We start from the raw sequence: 22,922 nt of genomic DNA on the forward strand, positions 1-22,922 counted from the left end.
TATATATATATATTTCCTCTACTTTCCTGTTTTTTAATTACATTGTCCTTTAATTACCTTAACGATAGCTTACAGTCAACATGTTACATCGTCGATCTAAAAACGAGGATCCCATCAATTATGTATATACGTTACAGCGATGATAATCAAAGTCGATACATTCAGAGTCTCTATATCCTCGATACAAAACACGCTTGCCTTACAAAGTAAAGTTTCTTTTTTTCTTCTTTACAAGGAGATATGCGTAAACTTACATTGCACACCGATCGTAGGTCTCTCAAACTCTTTATTTCTCACCAAGAACAAGATTACACGTGCTTATAAAAAAAGTAGAATAAATAATAAATTAAAATTACAAAAAAAGGAGTCGAACGAATATCGACAGATCGAGTAAAGGAATTCAAAGCGGCAAAGAGATTAGGATATGCTTCTAATTAAAGGTATGTAAGTACACGCAACTGGACGCGGCTCGATGCTCTTCGTTACTTAACGGACTACGTAAAGTTACTCGTTTCGAAAGTACCCGCAGCTATCAGCGGGTGGAATCAATAAATAGAATTAGTCGTTGGTCGAATCGATTGATCTCCCGACGACGAGAGCCGTTCCGTCGAAACTGAGCGAGAGAAAGGTATCGAAGCGTTCGTTAAATCTAAAGCGCAAGGGAAAACAGGTATGATAAACAAGGTGTTGGTAAACTAGAGTTATTCCTCTAATAGGTCGCTTACAGCTATCTGGGTAGCCCCTGGACAGGACCTCGCACAGCATATACAAGGAATTATCCTCAACCGCCGCCAACACACACACACACACACACACACATGCCCCGCTATAAACAATTAGAACGTCTTACATGTGCCCATTTTATTACTCGCAACCGTCAAACAGTCGACACAATCAGTCAGGCGTACAGTACGTAAACATTTATCTTAGAATTATACGACCTTAAACTTATATCTTCGTCCTCCCTCGTCGAGTAAGCTATCTATAGTAAAAAGAAGAATGTATACGCAAGTCCCGCGCTACTCCTACACGGAGAGAATTTATTGTTATATTTTATTCTAGAGAAAGAGAAACTTTATTGTCGAAATACAAAGACTAATTAATTAAGTAAATCGTTCGATAATTCGCCTTATCGGCGAAGAGCAATGCGCAACGATAATACCGGTAAGAAAGGTTACAAAAAAAAAGAAGAAAAATGAACGGCTCGCTTGCGAAAGAGATCTCTGTTAGATCTTATTAAATTATTCAGCTCGAAACGTTTATATTTTGACACTGAGGATGGCCTGATTTAGATCGAAACGTTTGTTACGTTTTAGATTAATTTCACAATAAATTTACGCATTAAAACATAGCTTGGTTCAAACGCCCCTATATTGTCTTTATTTGATTTTCAATCCGCTGAGCCACTTTTTAAATTATCCAGTCCGTTAAATCACGTTAATTGCCCTGCGGTTATTAGATTCAGTAGGCAGCGTTCAACATAAAAAAAAGTCGGAGAAAAAGTTTTATAAAAGTCTCTGAAATTTCTCGAAATTGAAACGGAGAATTTAATTAACTTTTTTATCCCTAGACAACTAATTTCCTTAGGAATTGGAATAGGAATTTCAATTAAATTTACTATATTCCTGCGGCTGAAAATTTTTCTCTCTTATCTAAGTCCAATAAACGATTTGATTTGTGGCAGCCGCGAGGTTGCTTTGCGAGAAGCTCTCGGCCTCTCTCAGGATACCCTAGATATTCGAGAGGACGATACGCGTCCTACCTCCGGGAAATCAATTCGAGGTCTCCCTCTGCCTTCCCCCCCCCCCCTTCGCGAAACAGGCCGTTCAAATATAGCTCTACATCTATATACTCTGCTTACTCGGCTCGCAGATTATCCTTTGCAATGATCCTTGCTGGCATCCCGGCGAGACGAGTACACTAGTGTGTCGTAATACTGACAGTAAAGAGAATAATCGCTATCAACGTTAAAAATTAAGCTCACCCCTTATTTTCCCCCCTTCCTCCCTCCCACCCCCCTCTTACCACAGCTCGATCTCCTAAGTTATAATCACGATAATAACTACAGATAACACTTATCCCCTACTCTATCTTTATTGTTGCCCGTCGCTCTCTCGTGCGTGGTACCACCTGTGCGAAAGTTCCTCCGGATTTCGTACGCGCCGCGCCGGGGCCCCGAGATTCGGGGTTCCCGCGATATAAACTAATCCCAAGGGTAACCGAGGATAAATAAATTGTGGTACTGCGTGGAGGACAGAAATCTCCAAATATTAACGGAGATAACGAGCTTCAAACCTTTCCTCTTCGCGGAAGGAAACGTGTGCATGTTACGGATAAACCAACAGTTAAATTATATATATATATACTGAATGAGAGTGGGATGAATTTCTCTCTCCAGTAAAATGCGATTGCGATGTGAGAGATATGGGACAATGATTAAACTCGCGAAGCTCGCGGATAAACGACGGAGCTTCGGCAATTAAAATTTTACGAATTCAGGACCTCGATTTATCGAATCCTGCATTCATTTTACTGATTCGTTGTACGAGCTAAATTTAGAATACCCGGGGTGATAAAAATTTCAGGAACGCAAGGACACATGAGAAAATATCGTTTATCGAGCGTCCGGATATTCGGGGAGGGGACCAAGAAACCGCGTGTTGCCACCCCCCCCCCCCGCCCCCCGTCTCGCTCCCGGGAGATGAATTGCGACAAGCGACGATTACCGACACCGATTGTGCGCCCGGGGAGTTCCAGGACAGTCTCGAGGAGCGTCCCCATATATAAAACAGTATAAAACGCTTATACATTAACGTACCGAGGCAGCTGATCCGGGCTTGCGCCGAGCGTTAACGGGGAATCGCCCCGTTACGGCCCCCGAGACAAGACCGGATCTTTAGAAAGACGTCGCCGACGGTGTCGCGGCGCGAACCCGCGATTGCGTAACCCTTTAACCGGTATTCGCGCATGCAGTTCCCGATATAAATTATATATTATAAAATATATAAATAAATGCAACAATGTGTGCTCTGCATATATCTCGATAATTGGACTTCGAGATTTTTATACATCGGATATTTAGGAATATTCAGATATATAATACGTTGCCTGCCCAGCGATTTTTATGTGACTTATCATGTACGCCACAATAGAATTTGCATTATCACAAATATATAAAAATATGATAAAATTAATAAAATATAATAGAATATGATGAAATATGATAAATATATTGTGTGATATAATCAAATAATAATTTTATGTTAAACGGTATTTACTTTTTACAAGCGTTTTGAAAATTTTTGATAGCGTCAGTCACAAGTGATCACCATGGCAATGTGTTAAACACTTAAACGGCGTGTGCGTTTTGAATTTTTTCAGACCCTCGAATTTCTTCGAATAAGATCCTTCAGTCGCCTTCGAACGGAACTTCAGAAGCTGGTTTTACCGGTTAAAGGGTTTAGCTAAAACTTACGCAAAGGTACATATATAAATATAACGTAACTAGCTAAATAAATATAAACTCCCAATATATATGTACAAAAAACAGCGGCGCGTTAAAAAAGGAAAGGATAATGGAACGCCAGTGATAACGGAACGCCGATAATGAAGCTATCATCACGCACGCGAGAAGGAAGACTGCGCAATTCCATCTCTCCACACTCTTTTCGCCCTTCGGAACAGTCGGAATGCTGGGATAACGAAATCGATCGTCGATTGTGGAAAGCAAATAGACTCCCTGCCGGGAGTATTTAAATTATTTGTACACGGAGAAATTTTCATGATTACGTACATAACGATGATACATTTTTATAATTTCGTCTCCTCGTTCAGTTGATTAAATGCCTGCAAAGGATTTAATTAAATCTGTCCCACTGTTTAAAGTTAGTAATCGCACTCTCGCTCGTACAAAAAATTTTGCGAAAATTTTATGCACTAAAAAATCATTAGGATTATATCCTTAAATTGCCAGACTTGGAATTTTATGATTTTGAATTATTTAACAATTTTATAAAAACATTAGATTCTCCATTGGATTTTTTTATATTAATCTCGAGGCTAATTGTTGAATCTTTTCTATAAATAGCCTTTACAAGGATTTGTAAAATATTGGCAGAAGTATATTTCCTTTATGTAGGCTATTTATAGAAAGAAATACACAACAAAAAATTGATGCAAAAAGAAAAAAGAAAAATAAAAATGCAGAAACGGGATAAAGTATTATAAAATAAAGGAAGATAGAGTTAAAACGGACTTCCTAAGCGAGAAAGACTTTACTTTAGCTCTCTATTTGGAACAAATGGTTGAAATGTTACGTGAAGCGAAACTTTAGAATGTTTATTACAAAATTTGACTACTAAATTTTTTAAAAATTGATTCCTAAATTTTCAAATTTACCAAAATTTAGTATTTATCGAAGTTTTTTTGCAAAACTTAATTTCGATTTTTATATAAAAATAATCTCTAAATTCCAAAGATTACCAAAATCAAATCTTCAAGAATATAAGTTTTAAAGAATAAGAATTCAAAGATTAAAGAATCTCCGACTGCTACGTATCCTTGACATCGTCAATTCAGCAAACAGATAAGCGTCGAGTTGTGCGAGGGTCCTCGTCTTTTTGATTATCAGGCCTTAATATATTTATTTAAAATCTCACGGAGGCTTGTTGACAATTTCTCATTCTTCGCAAATAAGAACTTGTAATTCGAGAAATTCAAAAATTCAAAAAATAGAAAAATCTTGATTTGTCCGAAGAGACTTAAAGATTCAAAGTTTCAAGAAGTTTAGGATCTAAAACTTTAAGAACACAAAATGCAAAGAATCCGAAATTCAAGGATTAAAAAATCTCCGATCACAGTACACATCTTTTCAGTCACTGTATTTTACGTTCTTTCACGCAATGTGTGTCAGTCAGTGAAAGGAAATAAGTCGCGATCTCTTCATTTTGAAATAAATATTACGCAATACAATATTAAAACTTTCAATCGCGTAGAAACCGCTGCATTAAAAAACATTGCATTCACAAAGGATCGAACTCACTTTCAATGATCAGCACATCCGCGCCAAACAATCCTTCGTCCCTTCTGTCTCTGTACCGTCCCTGTTAACGAGGAATACCTCCCAATTTTTACATCTTATCAAAAAGTTCACTCGTACGACGATAAAAAAAATTGTACAAAGGTCCCTACGTCTTCAACATTTTCATCGAACTTATCACGAGCCGCGAACTTATCACGAGTATAGCAAATTCACGCTTCGCACCGCCGACTCGCACTGCCACGTCGATGCAGTTGAAAAGCAGTTGCACCTCGCATAAATTCCCGTTTAGGCGTTCCCCCTTACGTAACTGCATTCCAACTGTATAGTCCGCCAGCTACACGGATGTTCGAGAGGCAGTCGCGAGCGGATTTGCCGCGTGGATCACGAAAAATCGCGTATTTCGGTACGAGAGATTCGCGATTTCAACGAAATTCTTTTCCCTAATTTAAGAACGAGCCTCTTCGACCGAAGATCGCGCGACCTAAGGTTGAAGAGTTCATAATTTCGAGCTCAAAAACTCGAGCGAGAGAATCAAGCTTCCGGGGATCTAAGGAAAATTCCGGAACTGATGTTTGATTCTATTTCGCGGTGCCGCGCGCCCGCAGCTTCTCCCTCGCGTCGCGACGTCGCGACGCTAAATCGAATTTGCTTTCCAATCTCGACGCGATTCGCGAGAAAATCGATCGCGATGTGATAACGTCACAAAGTCGCGACGCGCCTTTTTCGCCTGTTTCTTATAATTCGCACCATCTCCAGATCGAAGAAGACCGTGCCTTCCAATCTCTCGAGTTTCGCTTCAAATTTCGCGACCGAAATCGAAAAGGAGCTCCGCGATTTTTTTTCTCTCTTATCAAGGACAACGATCGTACCTTTCGCGGAATTCTCGTCTTGAAAATAAACGTCCTAAGCAAGGGCCTCGAGGCCCTTCGCGCGAGATTCGGATCGTCGGCATCGCGACGTCTCGCTTCGCGATTTCTTCCCGAAAATCGGTATCACGAACGAAAGATCCCTTTCGCCGGGATTCTCGAGAGGGATCGGAACGGAGATTCTGAGACTTCTGAGGCCGTCGCCGCCGCCGAAGTCGAGGTCGCCTCGCAATTCTTCCGCCGAATCGATATCAAAAGCGAAAGGATTCCTCTCGCGCGGGGATCCTCGGGATCGGAATCGCACAGACGCGACCTCGAGACCCTCTCGCCTCGAGGGAATTCCAAGATTGGCAAATCGGATCGGTGTGGAAATCGATCGAGAAGATTCCTCTCGTGGGAACCACGGCTTGAGATGAGCGTCTCGCACTCTCATCCGCGTGATCCTTAGACAAGGACCTCCAGGCTCTCGCGCGAGCGTGCCTTTTGCTGTCCGCACTTGCCGTTAGCGTGCACTATCATCGCGACCGATTGGCAGCCGGTCTCGGACGCGACCGGCCGCATCGCCGGCATCGCCAGTCTCAGTTTGTACCAGAACTTGCGACCGCCGCTACCGAACGTGGTGCTGCCGTTGCTGCCGTCTCCGCTGCCGCCGCCACCGCCGTCCTGCCAGGACAGGATCGTCAGCCGGTCGAAGGAGATGCTGTCGGAGTCGCGGCGATCACGCCGCGATCGCTTCGCGATCGTCGCCGTCGTGCTCGGCAGTCTCTTCAGCGTGACGACGATCACCCGGGTCGGCAGCGAGGACAGCTGCTTCAGGACCGCGCCGACGCTCGCGTCCGTCCAGATGTTGTCCAGGGAAGCGGAGCTGAGCACGACGATGACTCGCCGGGCCGTGTTGGCGTGCGGACTGATCTCCAGGCTCCCTGCGAAATACCACAAAGTATTTAGAACGTTTCGAACATTTCGATTGTATTTAGTCTTCTTCAGCAACAATAATTTAGTTATAAAAGTGGATGAGAAAGTCAAGAATAAAAAAGAAATTAATTAATAAAAGTAAAGTAAAGACATATTTACATAAGCTGAAATTATATTATATTACGCTGATTAAACATCATAAATTATTAAATTAAATTATATAAATAATTAAATTATATAAATGATTAAATACAAACTAATAAATTATAATTCACAATTAACATGTCACTTTTAATATTAATTTAATATTTAATATTAAAATTAGTGTTATATTTAATTAATAATTTACATATAATCTTAATTTCATCGATTCTAATTCTATTTTTATATGGTTCTATAGTTCTGCGTCTTTACGTAATTAAATCACTCTCAAGAATTGAAAAAAAAAAAAAATCGCGTCGCATCGGAAGATTCAAACTAGGAATTAAAAACAGAAATGATTCGCAAGCTTCGGTAAATTTCAGAGAAGGAAATTTCAATATTCTCAGAATCTTAAAAAAAATCCTTTCAGAGATGAGAGAAAATCGTCCCAAATCCTTTAGAATCGGTTTTTCTTGACAACTCGGGCAGAGTGGTTTCTCCAAGTTAAGAGCTTCCCTGATGATTTCTTGATAATGAGACACTTAAGAAGTGCGCGTTATCGGCGTTATCGCACGATTACTATCGGAAGCGCAGATAAATCTCAATTTTCGACAGAGGCGTCGGAGTCGCGATATATATATATTTTTAGAGGGTTCGTTCGCGGTCCGATTACAGAGTCAACTCGGGCGGCGTCGCGCTGAATTTTGCACGTATACACTTTCCCAGAGGCACTCTGGAAATATTGTCCGCCGGCGGAGCGGACGGCTGGATTTCACGGGCGATAAAGTGAAAGCAAACCGGCGGCGCGCGGTGCGGCGCGCAAGCAATAAAAAGGCCCGGGGGTTCCCTCTGCCACCCGGGATAATGTATTAGTTATACCGCGCGCCACCGTGTATATCCGGCCTTGATGCAGGCGAGCTTAGCAAAAACTGATCGACTGAATAGATGCCGGCGTTATGCCCCGTTGTTTCCAGGGAAAACTTCGTTAACTCCGAATGAAACGGGGAGCCAAAGTATGCGTGCGTTCGTGCGTGTGTGTGTGTGTGTGTGTGTGTGTGTGTGTGTGTGTGTGTGTGTGTGTGTGTGTGTGTGTGTGTGTGTGTGTGTGTGTGTGCGTGCGCAAATACGCCGAGTTTGATTAAAATCGGTATTAAATCAGGAACCGTTGAGAAAATGGTGTTTCCTCTCCATGGAGGTGCTCTCTCTGACAGACAGCTGTCGAGAAGGTGAGCAACTCAATTTGGGAAACGTGTTTCGTCAAATTGTAAGCCCGAGAGGGATTAAAGAGAGGGATCTTGAGGGAGGAGATTCGATCGACACGATTCGATCTCCGTGCGAACATGTAAGTAATCTATTTAGTAATTCAGTTGTGCTGTTATATCCTTTTTAATTCCTTAGATTCACGTCTCCGTTTAACAAAATTGTACTCTCGATTTCGAAGCTGAAGAATTGGAAGCAACTCGCTTTTTAGTCTTTTGCGATCCTATCGAGTTGTACTTTGTCGCAGTGTACTGAATAGGTCTTTAAGTATTCGAATTTGTATGCAATTATGATCAGCAAAATATATTTTTAAGATCTCCATAAATTCCTCTGTAATAAACATTCTTTGATTCACGTTGGATCAATCAGATCAGATTAAGGACGAAATACTTGATCCTCGCTCATTTGCGAGAAATAGTTGGGATCGGTATCGATTGTGGGCGAGCGAGAAGTTAAAGCGATGTTTATAATAAAGCGAAATTATTCGCTGGCGTCTAAAGAATTTGATAAAACGACGCCGAAAAGGCTATATCAGAAATTTATCTCGCCTATTTCCAATTTCTTCATCGAGCCCACATAAACTTTAATTTTCTTTTCCGCAACTAGTAATGTTTAAGATTATTTAATTAAACCGAGCGATTCAATGCACGAATTTACGAAACTGGAAATAGCTTCGGCCGCAAAGAGTTAAATTTTTGATCAGTCATTTCCGATTAAGGGCGTTATTCTTATGTACAGTCCGAAGGATCGATTTGCGAATTATAACTTTGGTTACGCCGCGGAACTAGTTAACGTAACTTGATATAAAATCCCCGTTGCGAGAGATCGAAGGGAGTTACTCAACCGTGAACGGACACCGAAGTACTCCCGATCTCGGGTACAGTGCGTATATAGGTCCCGGAGTTTCATCAAAATTCAAATTTACCGAGGTCAACGAAGATCCCCGTAGTAAGTGTTGGGCTTAATCGAACCGCGAGTAGAGGACCCAGGTTCGAGGGCTGATTGGCTCATCATCGTCACCCGTGAACGGGCGGCGAAACTTTCCGAAGTCTGGCCCCTGGGTACCTCGCGTACCGGGAGAAAATCACGAGTCCCCTGCGGACACGCGAAATCCCGGTCGCTTTGATAGCGAACTTTGTTCATTGACTATCAAACGTTCGGCCGGCTGACCTGCTGGACCAGCGCCGCGCCGAAGTTCATTGCGTTAAATCCTGCGGGGTAGCCCCCCTTTCGCTACCTCGAAGCACAACCTCGGCGGCGGCGGCCATCATGCGCAGCCCGGACGCAAAGTCATAAGCCGTGTAATCAGGATATCGTAATTAGCAGAGTACACGGTGTGCCAAGGCGTGCGCGACGGTGTATATTTAGGGTCGGGGATACAGAACCGACGACCGCGACGGGGCGTTTGACCCGTGCACGTTACCCGATCGCGCACCCCATTGGAGAACGATAGAACGCATTCCGCGCTCCGCGCAATCGGCTTAGAACAGTAAGGTAACGAGCGTGTCGGCTAATCGGACGATTGTAATCAGCTCGCTAATGTTGTCTGAGAGCGAAGCGCGCAATCTGGGAGAGAGCTACGAGCTGGCTGCTTGTTCGCAGCTCGATCGCGTATACAGAGTACACACTCCGCGTACGGGATGATCGGCTCAGGGTGGAATGACAAGCTGAACAATTAGAAAAAATTATCGGCTACAATAATTATTGTTCTTAGCAAGATTTTTGCTTATATTCCTTATATTCCTTATATTCTGCTTTGTAGATTTTTTTTTTCAATATCTTTTCTTCTTCAGTATTTTTGTCCCTGTTGACGGTTGGTGATTATCTCAATTTGTCAGTTTCGTCACTTTCATTTAAATCAATATAATACATCTGATTTGACGATGCAAACCGAGATACCGTAATAAGCTTATATTTTCCATCTCGGTTGATAGCTGCTTCAGCTCGATAATTACTGTAGTTTATTCGTACCAATTTTGACTATAATTTTATTGATTTGCCAACGCGAATCAAGATACTAATTATATCTCCCATCCCGTTTGTTAGTTTGATAATTACTTCAGTTCGCTTTACTCGTACCAGTTTTACTCCCGTCCATTATGACAGTAATCAGATTTTAAATGCAGGGTATTCCTCGTGATTCGCGTTTACGCTACGTCTTCCTATTCACGCGACTCCCGGCACCCATCCACGTCCTATCCCTCGCCAATTTCGCGGCCCGAAAATATCGCGGTCGTACACATGGGACCCGTGCACCTAATTCGATACCGCGCGGAGACAAACGAGACACTCCGCGGCCGAGAGAGCGGCGAACTTTCTAATTCAATTTGCCAAGTTACCAAGTTGCCGTGATTCCCACGATTCACCGTAAGGTCCCCATCGCTTCCGGTTATACCGCGAGGACCACCCCTTCCTTCCCCTCCCCCTGTCCCTCCGCGCGTCCCCACACGAGAATAACGATCCTTCCGTGATCGGGTCTGCCGGGTTGCAAATCGTCTTTGTACTGAAATAAATTGCCCCGACAAATGCCCCGCGCTAACACGTGGTAGCATGATCGCCGAGCCGTCGCGTGAGAAGCGGAAAAAGAGAGGAGACAGAGAGGAGAAAGAGAGAAAGAGAAATTGCCCCACATTGTTACCCACGTGGTTTCGATGTTACAATCGGACTAGCAGCGGCAGAACAAAACGGAGAGGAGAACGACGCGTATTTTGCCGGTTTCCCTGTTCCGACGCGCAATTCGATCCAATTGCGTGCCTTTGTGGTTTAGGGATCTGTGCGCGCATAATTGGGTACCTTCACGGTCCCGTAATTTTAGAAATTCAAGAAATAGACTCGAGCCTTCGCGCAAAAATATCGCGATTTCCTTTAAAGCGTGAGAGCTGAGAGCACTAAAATAATGAGAAAGAGGAAACGATAGATCCGTAAAGAATTTTAAACTAAAAAATTGTATCAAAACAATCAACTATAATTCGATCCCACATAAATAATGACGATTGCAATTCCGTAATGCTTTTAAATTAAAAAAAAAAAACAATTATATTAATTTGTATTCTTAAAATCTCTGCATCAAAATAGATTTTGACATTTTCCAATATAGCATTCTACATTTTCAAATCTTCAATTTAAATTATATTCCTCTTACGTTATTTGCACATCGCAATTCGATGACATATATTGTAATCTTTAATTCAGTTTCACGTAAATAATAACGGTTGCAATTCCCATCCCGCGTTACACCCACGCCTCTTACAATACATGCATCGCGTTTGATCTTTGTCTTAATTTGCATCCGCATTCTTAATTAAATCGCCTACGAGACGCAACGCGTCCATATTACGCGCCTCTCTAATTCCGCCTCTCGCCTCTCTCAACGAAACCGCGATCGATAATATCTCCGTCGTATTATCGCCGGAAGCTAATCCGATTTCGCGCGACCGCTCTCGTGGATCCGTGCGAGAGAAGGGCGGCTTTTATTTAGCTCCAATTCATAAACTGCGCACCCCCCCCCCCCTGTAAAGTTACTTATATCGAACCGCAATTCGTGGCCCACATTCGCCGCTACTGAAATATCCACCCCCTCGTCCCTCCCCCTCGCCACCCCGCGCTTATATTCGCCGCATACGGGCCGCATCGCCGCGGGATGCACCGCAAAATAAACCCCGTAGGGAGTCTCATCGAGTGCACGACGTTTATTCTGTCTTTTTCTCTCTCTCTTCTTTTTCCCCTTTCCTTTTTCTCTGTCTCTCTGTTCTTCTTTGTTTTTAAAGGAGAGTCTTCATTCCTTATATAACACGATAAAGATCTTTTTCGTGTCACTGCTACTGAATTCGATACTCCGTTCTCTCTTTCTTCCTTTTTCTTCGTCTTTCTATTTCTTTCTCTCTCGCAACGTTTACGGAAAAAATTCGATAACGCGTAAATTCAAAAGAAATTTGGAACTTTACGTGAACGACTTCTCGCGATTCTAGGAAGTGAGACGACCGTTGAAAAGAAGAGAGACGAAATAACTTAAACAAACCTCTTCCTCTTGAAATCCTTGAAAGCGCCATGAGTATCGTCGAGGGAAAAGATTGAGAAATGACTCGAGGGATCGAGGATCGAGGGGGGGGGGGGAAAGGAGCACAGGTGTATCCTCGAAGTGGGTACTCTCGTATTCCGCGGATATTTCCGTCGCTGTCGCTACGAGACTACGTAATTAACCGACGTGAGGAGGGAGAAGGAGGGAGAGGGGAAGTGGTGTCGTCGTCGCCGCTAATTAACGGCGGTAGTGGCCGTGGGGTACTTACAATTGTGATTCAGCTGAGACAACTCCAGCGCCGCGCACTTGTACCGATGCCTGGACTCCAGCGTGGGTATCACAATGCCGATCACCAGGCTCGAGTCCTTCTCGTGGTAGCACACCAGGGCGTCGCATTCCTTCCCGTCTGCAATGCATAGTCATGCGGTTTCGTGATTACTCGCGCTCCCCCGTCAACTGGGCCAAGCTGAACCAAAACGGGGTCGTAACAGTTAGTTCAGTTTGTGGACAGATAAATGAGTTTGCATGTATCTTTCGGTCTCCCTTTCCCTTTTTCCCTTAACCCTTCCGGATAATTTTCATAGAAACCTTAAACTATGTCCTCGCAATGTGTATTCATAAGAATGTATAGTTCGTAAGAATCTTCCTTTGGAGTTCTTTCACGGATTCAAGGGTTAACGAACCTTTTTAGAAAACACAAGGTATATGCAATAAATATTGGGATTTTTAGGTCGACGTCTTTGATTTTCTTTCGATCGATCCTCGAACGACCACTCAAAATCGATCGGACAAAGTTCAGAACAGATTAAATAACTTTCCGACGTGATAATAAGGGGCACCAATTGAGCTCTGTCGGAAGGGGGAAGATTTGCGCCCCCTTATGAATATAAAACAGGAATTTGGCGTTCCTCCGCGAATCTCGTGCGATCCCGAGAACGAGTTTAAGTGGGACAGAATGATGAGATGGGAGGTGGGAGATAGAGAGGTTGGGGGAAGGGGAGAGGGCGTAATAATTCGCGCATTATCGCTTCCGTTTACTCGAAATTTATTTTCCGCGTAGTCGGAGCCGCGCGCGCGCGCGCGTAACCGTTCACTCGAGAAATAGATTAAATCGTTATCGCCCGCGCGCCGCCACTATGCGCGCAAAATGTCCCATAGAGGTAAATAATGTGCGCCGTAAATGGGCGAGGGCGCTTGTATGACGGGGCGCGGGAGGAAACGGCGGTTAAGGGAATCGATTACGACGTCGCCCTTTAGTTTTACCGTAATTCTGACGTTTATTTATCGGATCGTACGCGCGCGGAATACCGGGGAGGGATCTTGAAGGAAACGGCGAGCGCGGAATAGCCTCCGCGACAATTAAGACCACGATCGTTACCGAGATCGTTTAAATAATTGCAAAATGTCGCCTAATCGAGCGCCTGGCTATGTTAAGGCGAAACGTAATGTTAACGAAAGCATTTGCACACCGCTTAGGAAATTAGCGTATATCAACGTCTTAGCTGATGTTCAACAGTAATTCCGTATTTTATCGCGAAGTAAACATAAAATCGTTTTTCGAGCAACTCGTGAAGCGCAGCTTGAAAATTTAAATTAAAAACGCATCACAAATATTTAATGGGTAAATTTCGTTCCCTTAAATATTCATCCGCCGCCAGCGGATCAATGCAATTTTTTCGTCGTCGTGAATAATTCGGTACAGCCATCCATATTGATCACGGTGTGTTTTCTATAAATTATTTTCAAGGCCACTTTTAGTTTCTTTTTCCCATATAGAATCGTATTTTCTCTTTCTCGCTTATTTTTAACTTTATCGATCGCTATATGAGCCTTTCCGCATCAAATTATTCAAGACAATAAAAATCCGCATCGATTCATCAACAAAAATGTCCAAAGTGACCAAAAAATAAAATATGTTTTTATCTTCATTTAATACAGAATATAAAATATCATCGTTTAACCGTGTCCTATAATTAAAAATGATGGAGGCAGGATTTAAATCTTGTCTTTTTAGATTGAAAATTTCTTTGCGCATTTAAGAATACACAAATACCTACATATTTATTTATGAAAAACGTAGATAAGGCATATCGAAACTCTGTCACAGTGAAATATCGTAGTAATGCGTAATTATACATATCGCTCTTTTTTTTTTTTCAGATTTGTAGAAATCTTTCTTCCTGTAACTTTGGGAATTTCAGATTACTTTTGAAAAGATCCAAGCACCAGAGAATCATGATTGTATACAGTTTTGGAAGGATTAGATTTTTTGATAAACGTTTTATGCTGCAAGAAAGCATGTAAAATTATACAAGCGACAATTAAAAATCACACGATCTGGAAATCGTGTAATTTTTACATTTGTCCACGTAATCTTACACACTTCTTTTGCAATTAGCGGACTGATCGAGTCGGAGAGGCTCACCAGCGCGGCCCGCTCTCTCTTTCTCTCTTGCGAAAGTGTCCCCGGCCCGGCGCGGCGGAAACGTCGCGTTGTCGCGCTCGATTTCTCACGAGCGAACGAATGTCCCACGACATCGCCGCCTTATACGGGGACGCGGAGAGAGAAAATTACGACGATTACCGGCGGATTCCGGGAACTCGCGGCGCGCGAGACGTCGCCCGTTGCCATTAGCGCGATCCGCCGCGGCGCGGCGGCGTGCTCGTTTACTCGACCGGCCGAGATCCTCGGCACGACGTGACGGTATCATCTCGGTCGGACCCGACCGCAGAGCAGCCGGCCGGCTAATGATATCTCGTTGCATGGCTAATGCCGCAAATTGCCGGCCCCGCCGTAATTGGGCCCGACGCGACGCGACGCTGCAGCTCGGCGACGACGCTCTGCTCTCCTCGTCGGCGCGCGTGAGGGTAAACGACGTCGAGGAGGTGGAGCTGTCGCGAAGATTTAGGTCGGCACGACGTGTTCTTTAGTCGCCCTCTATCCCCTGACGTTTATTTGAAATTCTAGAGGGCGGAAACCGAAGAAACTCTCCGGACGGGACGAGAACTGTGTACGAGAAAAGCCCGACAAATTCGTAAATTTAGTCGCGACTCTGGGACTTCGATTTTTCCAAAGATAGCCCGAAATTCTAAAAACAGTGTCAAAACATTTTTTTTCCACAAATAATATGTGGTTAATATTTTATTATAACTGCAGAATTTGAAAGCGCATTTATATGAAAAGTATATGTTTCCACGTATTTAAGTATACCTATTGTTTTCAAACTGGAAGGAAAGAAACTGAATAATTTCTACTTTCATCATTTTTTATCGTGAAACCAGTTTATATGCTATCGCAATTGTTAAACTAATGTGACAAGAGAAGTCCCTCGTGGGACTTCAATTTTTCCATATATAGCCCGGACTGTGCGAAAATTTTTTTTTTCATGAATTTAAAATGATATGTGACAACATGGTTAATATGACATTTTTTATCATAATTGGTGCGGAGTTTGAATGCTTTATATTCCTTCATGAATAAATACATTTCCACGTATTTATACCTGTTGTTTTTTTAAGCTGAAAGAACAGGGATTGAATTTTTTCTTATCTCATTATTTTTAATCGCGAGGCGTGTTTGAACGCCGGTAATAATCCCGTAGTATTAAAACAATATGCAAAGAGAGAAGTCTTTTATGGAATTTCGATATTTCCACAGATAGCCCAGAGTTCGAAAAACTATGTGAAAAAATTATTTTTCACAAATTTAAAATGATATGTGACAACGTGGTTAATATGACATTTTTTATCATAACTGATGCAGAATTTAAACGTGCTTTATACATATATTTCCCATGTTTAAACGCCGGTAATAGTGCGGTGGTGTTTATTAAACTAATGCGCAAATAGAGAAGTCTTTTATAGGATTTCGATTTTTCCACAAATAGTTGAGAGTTCGGAAAACTATGTAAAAACAATTCTCTTCCACAAATTTAAAGTGATATGTGACAACGTGGTTAATATGACATTTTATCATAACTGACGCAGAATTTGAACGTGCTTTATATATTTCCCCCGTAAATAAATACGTTTCCATGTATTTATTTTTACTGTTTTCAAGCTGAAAGGGGAGGAACTAAATCTTTCTCTACCTCCGTCATTTTTAATCGTGAGGCACGACTAAACGCCGGTAATAATCCCGCCGTAATTGTTAAACGTAATATGCAAAGAGAGAACCTCGGTGTAACGAGTTACATCGTTCATATTACAGCGTGTCTGCAGTATTGAAGCGCCCGGCGCAACGACGGCGACGCCGAGAAAGAGAGAGAGAGAAGGGACCGCGTAAAATCCTTTGAAAGTTCCTGCCCCCGGCGGAATTAGCGTTACTTAAGTAAATTGCGAAAGGGCGGGAAGAATTAAAGTGCGATCGGTTAGGTGAGCAAAAAGGAGGAAGGAAAGAGGAGGAAACGAAAAAAAAACGCAGAGAAAAAAGGAAGGACGCAGCTCATTAAGCCTCAACTAGATCGAGGCTCCTATTTACGCGAACTCTTCCTCCTGGAAAATGTCCTAGAGGAATAAAACGACGCCGCCGTCGTCTTTTGTGCCTGCGAAAATTCTTCTTTTCCCTCCCTTCTACTCCTCCTGTTCTTTTCCTTGCTCTTAGAGAGATTAAAATTCGGCGGAATTTTCTACTTTCGAAAGACTTTTCTTGAGACCCTCCCCGCCATTCCTGGATTCTTGTCTTGCGAGATTCTTTCGTATTTTCCGACTGCTTTTAGAAAAATCAGAATGTTTCAGAATCACAACTTTGCAATTCCGTGAAATCTAAAATTTTTAAGTTTCAAAATTACCAAAGACTGTAACTCGATTTTCCAGGACCGAGATTATCATTTTTCTCACACTTCTCTTTCTAGACGAATTCTTATGAGGTCATTATTATGATTTTTTATTCTTATTCTGGTGTATTGTGTGCGCGAAAGACGGTGCGTTGAAATTATGCAGCTGCGAAACAAAGGTTGCTGCGTTTTCTCTCACCTACAAAATTATCCTCCCGAGTCTCGTGTTCTTTTAAGATAAGCAATCCTATAAAAAAACCTATCCCTTTCAATTTGCAATACATAAGACCCCGGGACGATGCAGTTGGAGAAACAAGGGGTTGGAGATCTAGAGGGATCTTGAAACGGAAGCGCCTGGGAATGGATTCCTACGCGGATCGCGCCACTATCAGCATATTATTTAAAATATTTAAACAAATTGAAGGGAAGATGAGAAGAAAAGAAAGCCCTTCAGGGATTAAAACGGCGATCGGCGAGAGGTAGGAAATACGATAAAAAAAGAGGTCAAGAAACAGCCACTTCAATTTCCCTGCCGGAGTCTCGCGGTACTTCTCGCGGTAATTAAGAGTCGCAATTAAGTGGACGAAAAAGCGTTGCTGATAATTATCCCGACAGCGTCTCCCCGCCCACCTTGCCGCGGCGAATTTGTCGTCGCAAAAAAGGCGGACCAGCGAGAGGGATAAAAGGAGGACGGAGCGAGGAGCCTTCAGCCCATCAGGATCCCCCTTAGTCTCGGGATTAAGGAAAAATCCTCGCGATTCATGCGACTTCGAATTTTATGTCAAGCCGTATCCTTGTCTTTAGATAACGAGATTCTGTTTTAGAGGCCTTTAAATTAGGATAGTCTAGGAGGGTGGAAGGTAAGGTCTTAGACGGAGAAAATTAAATTCTGCTCCTTGGCGTTTCCCGGGAGATTTTCGGAACCCTGGAGTTTCGGGTTCGAGGATTTCTCTGTCTCATATATATAAAAGCGTGTTTTTATTTTTTAATCATAAGATTTTCGCGTTTTGGAACACTCTTAAGAATAAAAAGAGAATTCGCGCGACTGAGCGATCAAACCCCGAGAAGTTCTAAGAAGTTGAACCAGTCGTTGGTTTTACGGTATCTTTAAGCTCTTGGGAAATACGAGCGGAGAACTGGGATTTTACAGGTCTTCGGGCTTCGATTTCCAAATTTCTACGGAATTCCAGAATATCCGCAGTTCTCGCGAGGATTTCTTACTGCGATCGGTGAGTGGCGGAGATCGCGCGGGGAAGTTATTTATGATTTGTGAGCTCACCGCTCTCCTCGAGGTGGCCGAACTTGTCTCTGCAAAACAGTGCGAGTGGCAGCCAGCAACGCGCATAAAATGCACCGGCTGATAGCAGCAGCACGAGGACGAGGACTGCCAGCAGGAGAGACTTTCGCCAGGATCCATTCGGAAGACTCAATACGAACTGGGGCTCTGCAAATCAAAGAGAGAGAGCTCGAGATTGTATCGGAAAAGCAAAAGTAGTAAATATAACTGTGCGTAGTGATAAAACAAAATCTGTAAGGCGATACGATCCGATTAAATAATAAAACTGCACAAATTTTAAAAAAAGATTCCAAACCCAATTAAATAGTTTATAAGCAAAATCAGTAAAATAAATATAAAAAATATTAGAAAAATAAACCAAAATTCTTTTTAAAAATTTCAAAAACATTTATCTCTAAATAAATAAATCCTAAAAACATGGTTCAAATTAGTAATGACATAAATATAATATTAAAATCAAAAGAAATCGAAGTTCTCTTCGAACTTCAGAAATATTGGTTTATAAATAAATCCTAATAAAGGGATGATTTAATCCCAAAATTTTTTAACTCTGATAAAAAAATACAAATAGAGATTTTTGCGCAAAGATAAAAGAGTTATTGCTTTCTTTTCACCGTAAAATAATATTAAGGTAGAAACAATACAGTGTAAATGCACGCTATTAAATTTGACGGTGAATTAAATCTGAGTCCAATTCAAAAACAAGATTCTATCGTCGCGTTGTAACAAATTTGTCCGCGAAACTAATTTGTAATAATTAAAACCGATAAAGCGGGTCGTCAGCGTGCGCGCGGTTTGCTAGTTGACCAATATGTTTCCCGGACATTTCCACCGATTATTAAAATGAATTCGACGCTAGTCGGTTTTTATACGCGAATAATAAAGCATTCAGATTGATCGAGTGCGTTTTGCGTCGAGCCGTAATTAACAATCACGACCAGTAAATAACAAACGGAATTATTTAATTACATCCGCCGGGTATATTTCAGATCTCATTTCGCATAAAAAGCTTTCGGGATTTCGATATAGTATTTAAAAAAAAGTAAATGTTATGTTGAAAACGCCAGAAATTAACGTTCAATGATAAATTCACGTAACGCGTAAAAGTATTAAATTAATATCAAAAATATAAATACAAATTAATAATCCTGTTTTTATTCAAAATTTACGATGACAAAGAGAAGTTGAAGAGATTTCGCGTAGTCTTACTGACCTCGCAACACGTGAGCTGCCAATGTGATCTCCTCGTCGACGCCGTTGCTGACTTCGCATTTGTACTCGCCGTAATCCTCAAGAGTGACGTCCACAATCTCCAAGTAGGAGCCGATTATCTGATCGTTCTCCCTGCAAACAGAAACGCGGATAAAAACAATTAGTGGATTTTTAATAATTGCACGTGGATTAAAGAGAACTATCCCTAAGAGAAAAATTCTTTAAAGAAAAATAATTTTAATGCTTTAAAGATATAAATTTTTTTATTCTTTAAAACAAATAAAAATTCTTTAAGGAAAAATAAAAGATATCTGTGCGTGAGAGATTTGAAAAATAATTTTGATACACTTATTTCCTATCGACCTATCTGATCCATTCAATCTTAATTTTGATTAATTCGGTTTGAAAACTTTGAGTCCCTTCGGATTCGGAGGACTTTAAAAACTTTAAGCTCATTTTTGTGCACGTCGAAGAAAATCGTTCCATCAAATTCTCAATTTTCAATTAATCTCAATCAAATTCAATTATATAAAGATTTCCTTTGCAGTTTAATTACCAAATTTTTAATAAGAATAAAACTGTCACGAGGGACAAAACTTTAGAGACTATATAGCTTTAAGAGAACTGCCACCGAATCTCCAAGGACTTTATGGTCCAAAGATTCTTCCAAGAGTCCACAGGTCTCCGTGGCAATCAAATCTGTCAATCTACATGGAAAGCAATAAAACCTGTGATGTCGCATTTCCCAATACAGGAATTAATAAAAAATTCTGTCGCAGACATTTGCGTGACGCGAGTTAAGCGTCGACGTAGTCGACGGCATCCGTTTTTCAAATCTCCGGTTACATCTCGCGCGGATATTGCAGCGCGAAAAAAAGCGCGACATTATTGCACATTTTTTTCCCCATTCGCGTTTTGCAATCTAGAATGCATTGAGGCGCGTGCGTTTCGCGTCGCGCGCGGCGCTCGTTCTACTTTTTTCGGCTGGTCGCCGACCGGACGCGAGAACAAACCACCTTTCCCGCTGCGCGCGAAGGATAAACAGAAAAACAAAGGTCCCGCGTTTCATTCGGCGATTCGGCGGGGTAACGAAAGCCGCGAAAGAGCGAGGGGCCCGCGCGCGCGCCGTCCACCCCGTTACCTACACAATCGTTTAACGCGCGGACCATTTCGCCGTGCTAACTGCTAATTTAATTACGAGCGCGGCCGATTCGGCCCGGCCCGGCACGCCGCGATGACTTACCCGCCGCACAATTAATTCTCACCGCCTAATTTCATTCATTCGGGCCCGTCCGCTCGCACCCGCGCCGTCTCGCCCACGGCGCAACAAAAGCGAAATGCGGACGCGGCAAACAAATAAATTCGGCGTTTCGAAATGAGCGAGTGGAGGAAGCGGGGTAAGCATGGTGCCCGATTAACGGGCGATGGAGCACATTTCGTGTAAAATGAGAGAGAGAGAGAGAGAGAGAGAGAGGGGCAGAGACAATTAATTAGATTTATTAGATAATTAACAGATGATTTTGATACGAGCTGTCGGATATTGCCGCGTGCGAATGCGAGGTTTCATGATCAGTTTCACGAAACGCTCACATGGAAGAAAATCGTTCTGGCGTCGAAAGTCTCGCGGGCGAAATATCCCGATTTTCGCTAGTATCTGCGACTTTCACGAATTGTCGCGAATTCGTAAAAACGCAAAAAGTTGGGAAACTTTTAGCGTAACATCGCTAGGAGGCCGGATTACAGCATCGATATAAATTCCGCTTCGGAAAGGTCGCGCGTTGACGCGAGAGAGACGCGTTCAGCGTAGATAAATCGTTCGCATTTTTTTTTTTTTTCGACACAGACCTTTGTGTGTAACAATATAGCTTCGAAATATGTACGAGCCATCAATATTCGAAAATATTGACTTTCACTGCTCGCCGCTGTCATTTTCTCGCGGAACGGCGAACCCGTCATTATTTTTTTTTTTTTTCAGCGAGGACCGCCGAAAATACCCCGGATACGCGCGCGTCCTCGGATTTCAGCGCATATGTATATGGTTTATTAATTAAAAACTCGATTCCCGCTCGATTTGCACCAATTGCACCGACCCGTGAAGGCGTGAAGGCCGAGTCGGCCGAAAATGACGGTCTTTTACCCTTCCGCTCCCGTTCGTTTCGTACCCCTCCTCCCCGCTAGTCGGGATCCAACGGGATCGGAGCACGCTCGTGTCTGACGTTTATGCGCTCGCGATGACATTTATGAGGATCGTGCGCATCGACCGGTGCCGCTTTCTCCGCAATTTGCCAAACGCGCTTTACCTTTACCGAATAAATCGCGTGTCCGCGATACCCACGGCGTGGCACAATCGATAGCGAGGCGATGTGAGGCGAGACGAGTCGCATTCTGTGGATCCGACTATCGCCGGATCCAACCCGTTGGATGCTGAATGTATAACAAACGCATCCCGCAATTCCGCTTCGCCGAGTAGTAAGATCCAAAAGTTTCCGGGCCAAGATATAAAAAAAAAAGATAAAATAAAACAACCATCTTAATTCAATAATTTTCATTTTTTAAAACAATGAAGTAATTTCTCTATACCATTCAAAAAATATTCTAAATTTCTGTCTTTAAAATAGTTTAACACGTACTGTGTGAAATCACTTTTTCGTCATTGGTAAATTTTTTTCCACGCAAATCGGACTTCAATTATGAAAATAAAAAATAATCATTAGAGGCTAAATTGAGGCTGTAGAGCGGTAATGAAAAAGTGATCTCCTCCATAGTTAAGTTAAACTGTTTTAAGAACAAGAATTCAGAATTTTCTTAATAATATAGAAAAATCGATTCATCGTTTAAAAAATGTATTGAAATAAAAAAAGATTATATTGAAAAATAAGATTATATTGAAAAAATGGTCGTTTTATTTTATCATCTTTCATTTTATCACCTTTCATTTTATCACCTTTTTTACATCCTTAGGTCAGAAACTCTTGCCACATAAGTCCTCTTCGAAAATCCACGAAAGAGGAAAAAAAGAAGACTCTCGAAACCTTTGCGGAACTGAACGAGCGATCTCGATCATCGACACGTGGATGATTCAGGATCGTCGTAATTTAGAGCGATCGAGACGAAGGGGCAGGAGGGACACCATTGGTTATCCGTTCTAGGTATTGCGGTGGCTTTTTATTCGATTAAAGTGCCGCGAGTAACACGGGCGACCCGTTTCTACGAACGCTCTATAAATTCCGGCCCGTTAAGTTGATTAAAACTATTCCAATTGATGGCATCATACGTCGAACCGCAGTGGCCTTTCCCGCGAACTCTCCACGCTGATCGATCGATCGGATCGAAACGCCGCATCCGAAAATAGAATGCGTGACATTGGAACGTAAATTTTCTTTGGAACAGATAGACC

At 42.3% G+C, this 22,922-nt stretch overlaps 1 protein-coding gene across 1 annotated transcript in view; it reads right to left on the reverse strand.

The window, feature by feature from the left end:
* Positions 1-5,119: 5,119 nt before the first annotated feature.
* The window catches only part of LOC139769964 (interleukin-1 receptor accessory protein-like 1-B), a 161,851-nt gene continuing 144,048 nt past the window's right edge, over positions 5,120-22,922 (reverse strand). The window contains exons 4-7 of the mRNA XM_071701510.1: positions 19,527-19,657; positions 18,296-18,460; positions 12,510-12,647; positions 5,120-6,830 (exon numbers count right to left, since the gene is read on the reverse strand). Of these exons, the coding sequence (XP_071557611.1) occupies positions 6,352-6,830; positions 12,510-12,647; positions 18,296-18,460; positions 19,527-19,657 (913 nt within the window). The 3' untranslated portion in view covers positions 5,120-6,351. The remainder of the gene's footprint in view (positions 6,831-12,509; positions 12,648-18,295; positions 18,461-19,526; positions 19,658-22,922) is intronic.

Source organism: Temnothorax nylanderi, unplaced genomic scaffold (assembly GCF_030848795.1).
Source record: "Temnothorax nylanderi isolate EJ_2023f unplaced genomic scaffold, tnyl_v1.0 TNYL_tig0026_pilon, whole genome shotgun sequence".
NCBI lineage: Eukaryota > Metazoa > Arthropoda > Insecta > Hymenoptera > Formicidae > Temnothorax > Temnothorax nylanderi.